Raw genomic sequence first — 14340 nt, forward strand, 5'->3', positions numbered from 1 at the left:
CAATTTTGCGTACTTTGGCCAAAATCGTTGTGACCATTACTCAGTAACCAATTGGTCAAAATTGCTGAAATTAGTATATCTGGAATTAACATTCCACAAGGATTCCAAAAATGCTCTTATTTTTAAATGGGTGACCTGTTTTCTTTGAATTTAATCTTGTGGAACGTGTGACCCTGAACTTTCATGAAAAAATTAGCCCAACATGTAGAAATCCCTTGAATCTCTGATCAGTCAAAACAAAATTTCTTTACCCTTGTATTCACAAAGATATGATGAACTGAAATTCCATCTACGCTGTTTCTTTTTATTGTTGGCAGGCGGACGTTCTGATAACACTATTGTATGTTTATTATTTAGCGTTTGTATTTTGATGTTTCAATTAAAATTTTGAATACATATTGACGTAGATTAAACCGTGACAAATTTTTCAGAAAAATGCAAATCCCAAACGTGGATCGACATAAACATTTCAGCCACTTTCCCTATTGCCTGGAAGGTACAAATTGCATAAATTTTACTTGGTGTAGGCTACCAAATAAATTATAGGTGGCGTTGTGTATTATGGTACAAATCAGGCCTTGAAATGTTGAAAAAAGGTGGGTTTTTTTTGTGCTTGCTGCACAAAAAACCTTTCAAACACATCACACATTATCCATTAGTATCATAAGGTGTGCGTTGTATCGTAAGATCTTTCATTGAGTCAACTGGCATGGTTTCGATTCGCCGGTTGTATGTGACAAGGAGTAGGGTTGCCTGTTTCGTTTTATAGTTCAAAATTTCGTTTTACTTGTCTTTACTACACTTGAATCTGGAAGCGTTTTTATTTAACTCGTGTTCTGCTTGAAATGAGCGGAACTGTGGGTAATCCACTAGTAACATCAATGCTGATTGGTTAATCAAATGTCTGACGTCTTTGGGTCATAATTCGGTCTTTTGACCCCCTGACGTGACCTATGGCTATAACTTGTCAGATCTTCATGTAGTGTAGGCCATCGAAAGTATAAAAAGATCTGTATTTTAATCAGATTGCTGTCCATCCTTGTGTGTTTTCTCTGAGTCATCCGGTTTCTGTCTACCGCACAAGCCAATTATTAAAATAAAATTGAACCATATGTTAGTCCCGAAATGACCTAGTTTGTGTTGAGTGGACATTAAACCCCATTTCTTTATCTCTTATTTCTTTGACATCGGAAGGCCTAAAAAAAATTCTTGTAAGTCCGCAAATCAATTTTGGCTCAGCGACTCAAAGATTAATGCAATTCTCTAACCTAATTCAAATACATGTGAATTCCACCAAGTATCAAATATGTACCAAATAGAATGACCTGTGAAACTTCAGATTCTAAAATATCAGTAATAACACTAGTGCATTACACTATATTTACCTCTTGTGGAGGACAGGTAATTCCCTCCTGGATTCCTTTTTCACATCCTGTCTATATTTACACCAAAAATATTATTTGTGAGATACATGTACTCGCCGACCTGCTTATTTCATTTGATCAAATTGTCTTCAATTTACACCAGACGTGTGAATTCCAGCCACAACGACATTTCCGTGGGTGCCATGCAGCACTTTGTGGTTAAGGTAGAATTAGGTCACATGTAGGTTGTATGAAATTATAAAATTGGCTGCAATTTGACTTACAACTTTGTGAGTAACAGTACCATATGACAGAGCAATGAGTAAATATTGCAAATGGTGGCTTTTTCAGGTATTTCCATGGTTAATTCTTGGATTTGGAGAGGAATAATTAAATATATGTGACTTGATTCACACACAGTCGGTCCATTCTCAAACACTTTTCTTCTTAGGAAAAATACAGAAAACTTCTTTTTTTTTCCACTGTGCTCAAATGTAGTTAGTGATCCAAATTTTCTTTTTAATGTGCACAATTTTAATCGTATCAAGTTGGTCTGCAGACAGCGATTTATACTAGAAATTTTTCCTATCACTTTGAATGCACAAAAGATTGATGTCCTTTTCAAACAGGGGAGCCACAGTGGCTTAGGGAGTAAGACGTTGGCTTGCCAACCCGGAGGTTCCGTGTTCGATCCCAGTGTTGGCCAAGAACATTCATCTGGATTTTCCGTCATAGTACCCCCTTGTCAGTGGTGTAGGACAGAGAAACAAGGGATGGTACTAAAAACAGAGCCCCCATTTACACATTGCCTTGCATTTAGAATTCAAAAATATGAATAGGTTGTAGCGCTGCTGTCCGGGCAAAATTTCCTCATAGCACACTGCATCGCATTGGCCCTGTTGGAGCAAGAGTAGGATACTAAACCCCATTTCATTTCCTTTTGAAACATGACCGTTATAGAAACGATTATGGAATTGCATGTCTGTCAAGTTTGACACCATTGGCATTGCAGCTCATATTTTGATCCAATGTACAAGATTATGCTAAATATAATTGCTACAATTTATAAAAATACTACTTGTGTAGTCATAAATCCAAATTTGAAGAGACACTGATGAATATCCATTTTGAACATGTGAGATCTCTATTGACATGTGCACAGGTTTGCAACATCATTAATTAAGGCTATGATTAATATACTCTTCAAAAAAAGTAGCGGATATTAAAATGCAAATACCTATGCAGGTTGTGATATGATAGTCATGGACACTTGACATGCTTTGAGAGTATATTCACAGATGAAGAACTTATCACCCCACAGAACCACTGAGCTGCACATGCGACATGCAATAGTGCCATACACATGTGAGGGGTTCATTGTCAAATTTGTAACTTCAAGGTAGGGTTGATGAAAACTGTCGCGTGCTAGTTTATCCTATCCATGTTTGCTTTCCTATCGGTCCTTGCATAAAAATTTACTGTTTAGTGTGTTACATTTTAACATTGGGTTCTTTCAACACAGTGAGCAGTATCCAACATGCTTAATTTGTCACAGTCTGTGATCAGCAGACTGTGGAACCGGCACCAACAAACACGCGATGTTGATGATAGACCTCGTTCATGTCGTCCTAGAGCCACTACACAAGCCCAGGATCGATACATTCGTACACAGGTCCTGCGAAATCGAGGACAAATGGCCAATCAGCTTTCTGTTGTGCCTCCATTAACTCGCCAGCACATGGCAAACAGACGTCTGGTGAAGGCAGTGTAGTAATTGGGGTAATTGTCGATGGACGTGTGTAATGTTCTCAGATGAGTCCAGATTTACTCTGGATTTCACAGATAGGCGTGCCCGCATTTGGAGGCGTGTAATTGAACGTCATGCTAACATTAACGTCAGACAGCATGACAGATTCGGGCGTGGGTCTGTTATGGTGTGGGGAGGAATCACCATTTCTGGCAGAACGGACTTGCATTTCAAGGAAGGGTTACTGGTGTGTACTACCATGACCACATCCTGGCACCGATGGTTCTTCCCTTTGATAATGCCCGTGCCAACAGCTCTCGTGTCATGAATGACTACCTCCAGAGTCACCATATTGTCCGTATGCCTTAGCCAGCCATGAGTCCTGACCTTTCCCCCATAGAGCATTTCTGGGACATGATAGGGAGACGTGTTTGTCAACGTCAACAGACATTTATCCTATCCATGTTTGCTTTCCTATCGGTTCTTGCATAAGATTTACTGTTTAGCGTATCTTTGCTTTAGTGTGTTACGTTTAATTTAATCGGGAGACATGTTCGTCGACGTCAACACACAACACTGCAAGAATTGGCCGTGGCACTGCAAGAGGAGTGGGTCAGATTGCCCCAAATCGTGATAGGACAGTTGATTAGGAGTATGCCACCACAAATTCCTGAATGTCTGAGGATTGGTGGAGCAAAAAACGCATTATTATTAAGACAAAAATCTTTTGACAGTGTATCTCTTTGCGAGTGAAATTGGGTCGTCAGATAAGCCGCCCATATGTTCATGTGTAGGCAATTGGCCTGTTATTAAAATACACTGGTTACCTCTAATAAAAACAGCAGTGCATTTCCGCAGGTTTGTATTGTTTCTGAATATCCCCTACTTTTTTTGATGAGTATATCTTGACATATTTAACAAATTAATAACAGACAGATTAATACTAATAGTTAATAATTAAAATCGGGTATAACCATCGGGTACCTGGGGGTACAATGCATAAATGTCGTGGGGTAGAATATGTGATGTCAATTCAATACTTATATTGCAATACTAGTCTATGAATGTATTGGTAACAGCATTGGTCTTTTACGGGGAACAATGATTATCAAAGTAATGTAATACTTTTAGAACCACGTCATGTTATTTTTTGTTAATATATCTTTATTCGATTTTGACAACTTGATTGAAATATAGGTTTATCTCCCAAAGATCTGTTCCTTCCGATATTTGATATTTGTATTTGATATTTGCACATAGTTCTTAATTCTGTCACTAAAACTAAACATTAAATAAAGTTAAGAAAGATCAGAGTATTCATATGCTTATGTTTTAACTGATAAAATGTCCCCAGCCTTGAAACAAACTGGCGGATTCACAAACTGTTAATGCCTGCAGATCCAGCATTAGTATAGCCTTATGAATATATCATATAGGCGTATTCCGATTTTCAAATTCTATGGTGGCTGAATTTGATGTGTGGTCACTAGATACAAAAGTATTGTAAACTGAACATAGCAGGCCATGGTTACGTGCGATTGCAACCAATTTTCGGGTTACTCAAAAGCTCCTATTCCTAGCTGCAATGAAAAGGCTTTTAATTCAGTTTTTCGCTTCTTGTGTAAGGTGTGAAATATTGACATAACTGGGTAATTATGTGTTCTTTAAATGGCATTTAGTAACTAGATAGAGTAACAACAAAACACATACTTATGGAAAACAGCTATTAGTGTATTTAAGGCGACGTTTCATAGAGTATTCTCTCAACGTTATCAAGCTAATTATGGTGGCAATGACAAAGAAATTATTCAGATACACTGCAAGCAGATCACAGAATGGTGGGATTTATGATTTGAAAGTAAATTGATACAGATTCAATTAAATTTACAATTACCGGCATGTCCCACTCAATAACATTGCCTACACTGTAATGTATGTGTAAATTTGTGACTAGCATTGCCTCAGCACCATATATGGGGTATGTCCATTCAGAGCAGATTTCATTTCATACTAGCAAATACCAACTTATTAGTAAGAATAAGCAATTTGATTGGTGGAGACTTTGGAGGCTCAATCAGACTCATTTGTTAGGGATTTGATTTATTATTGATCCTGGTCATTGATGGTGTTCGAAGATGAGCATTTTCTGCTTAGGGTAAGCAGACATGAGCAATTTGATTGGTTAACTTTAGTTCTAATTAAGTGAGAGTGATGAAACTTGAGTGTATAGTTTCATTATATCAATACCTTGACTAAGTTTGATTATGAGCATTTTCTGCCCAGGGTAAGCAAAAGCGATAAGCAATTTGATTGGCCGAAACTTTGGAACACAATAGGACAATTCCACGGTAACGGACGTACATTTTGAACTCATATTTCGAATACTTCCAATATTATCTAACCATGAATAATTAACTGTTTGGGTTTTATATAGCAAGGCTCTACACAGCATTTTGAACTTACTTGTGCAAACATAAGTAAATTTTCAAAACTACTAGCCAAACAATTTTCAGTTGCCAAGTCTGAAGATTAGAATAATTTGTCGTATGATATACCGGTAGCTAAATTATATTGTGAACATACATAACTCTTCAACTTGTCGTCCTATAATAATAATAAAAGATGTTTTAAACATTTTTTTCCAACTGGGACTCACTGCGAGACGAAGATGGTGAAGCTTGTAATTTTGCTTGTTTGGGTGGTGTAGCATCAGTAGCATGACTATCATCATTTTTCCCCGACTGAGACTCGCTGCGAGACGAAGTTACTTTACTAGTAAAGTAAGACGATATAGGTTTGATTCGTCTGCTAGCCATGCTGTCAGCTGTCTCGTAAACTTCCAATAAATACAGCGCATGCGCAATGAGAATTTCCTCGCAGAGAATGACCCAATTTCAAACCAGGAGATAAACAAGAGTGACAGTCGACCGGGATCATTGCCGATTACGTTATCTTTACGGAGAAAAGTTCAGATAGCTATAGTGTTAATTGGGGACTTCAAGATATATGTTCACTCTCCAGAAGAAATATAGCATTTATAAATATCTGGTCGCCATTGTCAAAATTCACTCGCAAATGCGAGTGTTTCAGTCGCATTGTAGAGCCTTGCATAGCATTAAAGACATATGATTTGATCATGAACACCTGAAATTAATATTAATATTGGCTTCTCAAGGTAATGGTCGTACAGAAATGAACACTATGATTTGCCCGTTTTAATCCCTGTAAGAAAGGGCACTAATGCTAGATGTGTACTGTATGATCACTTCTTACATTTGGATTCTTGTAAGTTGTAACCCAGTAAATTAGAAATTATTGTGATAACGGACATACATATTTTCTGGTAATGGACGTATGAGTGCAAATTGCTAACCCATTACATGAGATATGTAAACAATCAAGTAATGGGACTGATAGATAATAATTATAATTAACTCATTTGAATTAATGGAGCAGTTACATATACTTTCCTATTAAAAACATTACTCCTTGCATAAAATATTGTGATTTAAAAATTTGGTAACAGACGTACATTTTTATACGCCCACATTTTCATGTGGACGTATATTGTCGTCGCCCCTGTCCGTCTGTCCGGATGTCCGTCCACAATTGTTTGAGAACAGTCTACAGGTCACAATTTTTATCCGATTTCAACGAAACTTGAAATATAGGTTTATCATCCTAAGATCTCGGTTCCTTTCGATATTGGCATGTATCGTACTGTAACTTCATGGATTATGGCCCCTGATTGTACGAAAAATCACGTTTTTAGCTTGTGAACACTGTAATCCTATTTTGATGAAACTTGAAATGTAAGTTTATAACCCAAAGATCTCGGTTCCTTTCGATAATCGTGCATATCGGACAGTAACTTCCTGAATTATATGAAAAATCGCGTTTTTTAGGTTGTGGGCTTATTTTAGCTTATTCGATTTAAAAAAACGTATTATTATATCACCGTTACACCCTAAAGACGGCTGAGTTCGTATTTCGTGAAAATCGGTCCAAAACTGACAGACAAAATGGCCGCCCCTCGTTCTCAAATAGCGTAAAAATATGGTATATCAAGGTTGTGGACCCTATAGAGGTCACAATTTTTATTCGATTTTGTTGAAACTTGAAATGTAAGTTTATAAACCAATATTGGTTGGTTCCTTTCGATATTTGCGCATATCGAATTGTAATTTCCTGAATTATGGCCCTTGATTTTAGGAAAAATCACTTTCTTTTTAGCTTGTTCTCTATCCATCTCTCGAAAATGTGGGCATATCCTGCCTGGCAGCCGCTGGTTACCCTAAAATTTTGGCAACGGACGTGCATACATGTACATTTATGAAACCCCAAATGATTCAGAGAATTTGGGCAAATGTTTTCTTTTTACGGTCATAATAACTTTAAATGTGAGTTTTTGAACAGTTCCATAAATAAATATGAATGAGAGATAAAATATAAATATCTGGTAACATGAAATACTGTGAAGAGTAACGGACGTACATCTATGAAAACCCATAGTAATAAGAATGGGTTATTTTAGCTTTAGATATGTACTTTTAAACAATTCCATACATAAATTTTATATGAATGAGCGAAAAAAATGTAAATATTTGGTAACGGACGTATGTTCTCATAGCAATAGTTTTCAATGTTGGTTAATTTCACAAAAATATATTATTTTCACATTTTAATGTGTAAAATACATTTTCATATACATTCAGATAGCTAATATACCAAATCATTCATTATGATTCAGGATTATCAAACAAAAGCAAAGTAAGAAAATACAATAAAATTATAAATTCGACATTTACAACGTAAACCTTGACACAAGACCAAATATAATGTGGGCGTATATTTATATGCATGATTTAGGGGATACTCGATTGAACGTTCCGGAATTAAATTCTTTCAATTCCGAAAATAGTGTCAATCGAGTGAAAAGGAGAATTTCGGAGTACAGCGCATGTGCCCACTGCATAAAAAATATCTCAACCAATCATGGCAGCTGAAACATATTTGTTACTTAAAATACGTCACGATTCTACTCACACCACCTCAACTGTCGGGACTGGCAGAACTGTGACGGGACTGAATTCCGTATCACTTAATTGCAATTCTGTCAATTCGGGACGTTCCGGACTTACAATCGAGCACCCCCATAAATAAGTGAAACAAAGAAATTTCTTCTAGAGTTATGGCCCTTGTTTCACTTTGTTGCACCTTGTGAACACTCTAACGCCAAAAGTTATCACCCGATCTTTGAAATGTATATATATGCATGATTTAAATTAGTGAAACGAAGAAACTTATTGAATTTAAGCAATTTCTGTTAATTTTGTCTATAGAGTTATGGCCCTTGTTTCACTTTATTGAACATTGTGAACGCCAACGGCAAAAGTTATCACCCAATCTTTATGAAATTTATATGCATGATTTAAATTAGTGAAACGAAGAAGCCTATTGAATTTCAGCAATTTCTGTTTATTACGTCTAGAGTTATGAACCTTTATTGAACCTTTAGCTTTAGCTGCTGTGGGTGTATGTTTCGTTGCCTGGCAACCTATCTTATAACTTAGTTTTGACGCATTCAAATTCATCTATTGTATGGAGTGTGGTACATGTAAAGGTTAATAAACCATAGAAGATTTGAATTATCAGACATCTTTTTAGCAATGCTAATGTTCTTAATACATTGTCATTGTCTCTAATAAGATTAATGTGGGACATCAAACGATCACATACGCCATCTTCTTGAAAAATAAATATGGCCACGAGGGAGAAGGCTTTCATCAGACTTTTATTATAGCAAGAACTGTGTTGTCTGTCAATTCATTAATGTGTTTCCATACCTTATTATAACTACCGTATACATGTACATGTAGGTAAAATATGTATAGACATGCGCAGTTGATATTGAGATGTACAGTTCCACCATGCCTATGAATAAATGTTGTCAAAGCCTTTCCTGATGTTATCTCAAGGGTATAGCTGTTTCTTTTTACTAATTTAAATAATGCATATAAATTTCATACAGATCACATGATCACTTTCACAAGGTTCACAATCGTCATAACTCTAGAAATTATTGACTGAAATGGCTGAAATTCAATAGACCACTGTTTCACCAATTTAAATGATGCATATAAATTTCATATACATGTATATTATCGGATGATAACTCTAGAAGTAGTAAACGAAAATTGCTGAAATTTAAATGACTAATTTAAATGACACTTGTAAATTTCATACAGATCGGCAGAGCATTAGATGTTCCCATGGTGCAACAAAGTGAAACAAGGGTCATAACTGTAGAAATAATTGACGGAAATTGCTGAAATTCAACAGGATTCTTCTCTTGAATAATTTAATTGGCACATAAATTTCATACAGATCGGCATTTCATAGCGTTCACAAAGTGCAATAACTCTAGAAGTAATAAACGGAAATTTTAAATGACACATGTAAGAGAGAGAGAGAGAGAAATGGGGTTTTAAAGCTATCCGAATACTATTCGGATAATTCGGAAACGTGAAATTCTAGAACAAAATCACATCAAAAGTTCATATACTCATAATTTGTTACTTATTTCAATGTTTATGAGTGTCTGTGTATGCCGAGTATGAAATCTTACTTTCGATTTGCAAAAATTAATTTTTTTATTAGTTACTATCGCTAAATAATACACATGATATTAACATTTATGCTCAAAGCTGTGTACGTGATAATAGCATTGGGGAAAATTTCAAAGTAATCAGATGTAAAAATGGCTAAATATAGAGCATACGGAATGTCAGAAGACTGTAACGGATAGTAAAATGATTCGGATAACCCTTATTTTGTATCCGAATAGTAGTTTCAACACTACTAGTTACCATAAAGAAAGAATGTAGTTGTGTTTTATAAATTAATATCAATATTGCAACTTTTACAATGAGTTTTTTTCTTTCAGGATGTTATATGGACTCGCCCACCCTAGAAGCTTCACCAACGTTTGATCAGAGGTAATATTCAAATTTCATTATAATCAATCCTCCCTTAAGCTGTTAATGGGATTAACTGTCTTCATTCGCCCAGTTAGTGCAGGAAAGTAGGACATTATACAAAGTGCATTTTGTATACGCCCACATTATGTCGTCAAATTGGTGTGAAGCATTGTTAAATTGAGCTTTCCAAGACCTTCCATACCAGAGTTATTTCCCCTTTGCCGAAAACCTTGTCATGCAATAGAGGCTATAGTTTTTAACAGATTCTTTTCAGATTAGTGGGGAGCATACTCTCTGTACTGACTTGCTTTCCTACCTTGAACTTGAACTATTATTTTAACTTATATTAAGACTTTTCTAAAACAACAGGTGATTGGCTGAGGATGCAAATAAAATTTCCAACTAGCAGGGGATTGTTGTGATAGAAAGTTCCAGCAAGTTAGATTACAATGTAGTGTAAAATAAAACAATGTTGTAATCTAACTGATGGTAACTAGTTGATGGTACTGTCATCTTCATTACCAGTTGCCAGCTGATGGTAACTCTTTATTTGAAGGTACTGTCATCTTGAATACCCGTTGTCAACTTTTAGTAAGGTTGAAAATACTAGTGCTGGTTATACAGTCACGATGCAATATGTATTGCGATTTGGATGCTACGATGCAATTCTTATCACAATTCGTAACCAGGTCAATATTTACCAAGAAAACGGTATTACAATTGCTGTTTAGGGCTTAAAATGTTCATTTTGTCTACTTGTTGCTGAAAGATCAAAATAAAGCACTAGAAAATACCATTGATATTCCTGTTAATTTCCTATGTATGCAGATATCTGGAAGGAAGTAATCCCCTAACTTAATGTCTGTCTGTTCATCTTAATGCCCTACTTCTTTCGCCTCCAAGGAAAATCAAACCCCTACTTTCATGGTTTAAGTCAATGACACCTTGTTGTCCAGATTTGTTTAATAAAGTTACTTGGTTCCAAAGGAACAGGGACACAAAAGGTAACACAGATCCTATTTCGTTTTGTTTGTTTATTTATTGTTCAAAATTTCATTTACTTGTCTTCACTACAGTGTACCTACATGTAGGATCTGGAAGAGTTGTTAAATAAACAGCGTTCTGCTGAATCTGCAGGATTAGTCAATCAGGTGGTGATTAGTCAAGTTCTTGTCTACCACGCGTAACTATGGGGTAGACATTCGCAGCGATACAAAACAAATCGAAGCAAAAATTTCCAAACACCGACAGCGATTGGTTAATCCAATGCTTGAATAGCCAAAAGCCAACCTCCCACTTCAACCAGTTAGATCTTCATGTAGTTGAGGCCAATGAAAATATAAATAATGAAACAAAATATAGATCTGTATTTTAATACATGTAAGATTTGGTAAATTAGATAGATTTCAGTTAAATTTAAATTGTTAGTGAGCATTTTTTATACAATCAATTATCCATGTCAGAGACATGATGTCATCTTGGAAAAGTTCAAATTGGAATGAGTTTCGTAGTTTATTCACAGCATTAATCCCCCATAGTGAAAAAATGAGGAATACATTAGAAATGCCAGTACCAAGGTTGGGAATGTAGGAGTCTTATTAAGCTTGTTACTTCGAAATTTTGCCAAAAGAAAAGAAACATTGTTGAACTGAAATGTCGGCACTTTTTATACGCCCACATTGAAATGTGATCGTATATTGTCGTCTGCCCATCTATCCGTCAGCAATTTCCGATAATTACTGCCCTTGATCACTTCAAAAAATCTTGTGGACGCTCTAGAGGCTAAAGCTAATATCCAATTGACTTTAAATTTAAACAGAGTGTTTGAGGTCATGAGACGAAGAATCCTATTGATTTTCAACGATTTCCGCTAATTACTACCAAATTTATGGCCCTTCTTGATCACTTTGAAAAATCTTGTGACGCTCTAGAGGCTATAGTTATCATCTGATTAACTTCAGATTGATATACAAAGTTAAAGGTCTTGAGACGAACAAGTATATTGATTTTCAATGAATTTTGATAACTGAACAGCTAAATCTATGATATTAAATGTTTCGCATACTAAACGGTAGCATGAGGCAGAACTTTATAAAAACCAAACAAATTCTAATGATTTTCTGATAAGTGCTTAATGAGTTGTTACTCAGATTTTAGTGTATTATAGTGTATTTGGCTCTGTGGGCAAATGTTTCGTTGCCTGGCAACCTTTCTTTTGTTTTTGTGGTGTTATGGTTTCAAAATAATATTCAACATCAATTGACAGTGACTATTCTGGACGTAAATAATTCTTGCCTCAAATTCTTGCATCCCGATATTCAAAGCAGACTTTCTGACTCTCAACAATGCAAAGATTAATGATATGACAAAACAAAATCTTTTATCATGCCAAATGTGTCTGTACAAGGTTTATTACTTATTGTTTTTATACGCCCACAAAGAACTATGGTCGTATAATGTCGTTGTCCAGTGTTTATACAGTGTTTAATGTCATGAGATGAAGAAGCTTATTGATTTTCAATGATTTCAGATAATTACTTAATCACTTTGAAAGATCTTGTGGTTGCTTTAGAGACCATAGATGTTTCATTACCTACAAAAGTAAAAATATGCGACAACTCTTGTTGACTTCTGTGGGCATGTGTTTCGTTGCAAGGCAACCTATCTTTTAACTTAATAAATGAGATTTATTATTAACAAACAATAAATTTTTTAAACTAATAGGGATTGTTTGGCAACCAAGTCATAAGAAACTCATTCCATGTCAATTCACCCAAAAATCTAAATCTGACATTTTGATACTAAAAATGGTTTGTCAAATATGATGATTGTAGATCAAAACAACACTTTAATCACGAAAATTGATAGGGGGACATTTTAAAAAAAACGGATGCTTGTATATAAGTCTGATTAAGTTAAAGCTTTAAAAATCTAGTTTGATCAAAATATTCTTTTAGAATATTTAGAATAACTAAATCTGCAGGTCTTTTTTCTGCTTTCAAATGTTATATATAAATTATTAAACATACATTATTAGGGCTGTGTCGATACAGTTGATTTTCGATACAATACGTATTGACGATACGACAACCCGATATGATGATATCACGAATTATGCCCAAAATAATCTCAAACTACATTCTGTTTCAATATGTTTGAGATGGGTATCCATCAGGGTTCTTAATCCATTTTGAAACAAACCGGCCAGAATTGGGTCAATTGAGGTCCCGTAAGATATGGGTTAATTTATAAGCTCCATTCCCTAGATTTCAACAAAAATAATTCTTGGTAATTTGTTGTGGAGAATGTCGTATTTTAATGTATGTGATTACCACAAAAATAACGACAGGTACACCTTTTGAAAATTTTCAATATTTAATTCACGTACATCTTGAAGTTCGAGTAATATTCCAGAATAAATTAATTACTGTCTTCGTTTATTCATAAGTCGATGATCTAAAATATTAGCATTTTTCAATTATTGCCAGTATTAGAAAATGCCGTACGTACACAAAATAAGCTGATACGGCACCATGGCATTTCTTCATAACACAATTTGTAGTCTATCTGGTAGCTAGCCACGTAACTTGGCAAAAGTTTTTATTCATTCGTCAATTGATAGACACACGTGTGGCACAATTGTCACGTGACAACCATACTTCAAATTGCTTTAAAATAAAACTTTCGTACGGTTATGATATATATAGCCTAATTTTTTAAAGTAAGCCTTTGTCAGAATGTGTATAAAATAAAAAAAAATCATAACGGTAAGCGCTATTTAGAACTGGTTTATTGACCTAATTCATTGTCATTGGAATTCTATCAGGAAAATATATTATTAAATTCTCGGTGTATTCGGTGTTCTATCAGGGGATTATATTCAATGAAGATTTAAATTTACCTAACAACTGGTCAGTGAATCCATCAATGTATGATCCAGTTATTATTTTAATATTTATTAATTAGACATTAATTAACCTATCCAGACCACAATCAACTCTAGATGGCATCGCTAGCCTCCTAGGCTGAAATTTCAAATGAAATTTTCAGCAAATTGCTTTACACATTATCTAGATTTTAACTATTAATATTATAGTGAGAACTGGCAACTCATTATCGAATCTCCCATAATGTATCTTTAATTATGCATTTATTGACATGAAAAGTCCATAATCAACTCTCTATTGTAGAAATGGCACTTCAAGACTTTATGCTATATCTTGTCGAAACTTCAAACAATAATACGTTA

At 35.0% G+C, this 14340-nt stretch overlaps 1 protein-coding gene across 2 annotated transcripts in view; it reads left to right on the top strand.

Annotated features, from left to right (window-relative positions):
- Nucleotides 1–14340, top strand: part of LOC126815538 (M-phase inducer phosphatase) — a 55886-nt gene that overhangs the window by 24868 nt on the left and 16678 nt on the right. For both annotated transcript variants that reach the window (XM_050541227.2, XM_050541228.2), the window contains exon 3: nucleotides 10058–10109. In XM_050541227.2, the coding sequence (XP_050397184.1) occupies nucleotides 10058–10109 (52 nt within the window). The remainder of the gene's footprint in view (nucleotides 1–10057; nucleotides 10110–14340) is intronic.

Source organism: Patella vulgata, chromosome 3 (assembly GCF_932274485.2).
Source record: "Patella vulgata chromosome 3, xgPatVulg1.2, whole genome shotgun sequence".
Lineage (NCBI taxonomy): Eukaryota > Metazoa > Mollusca > Gastropoda > Patellidae > Patella > Patella vulgata.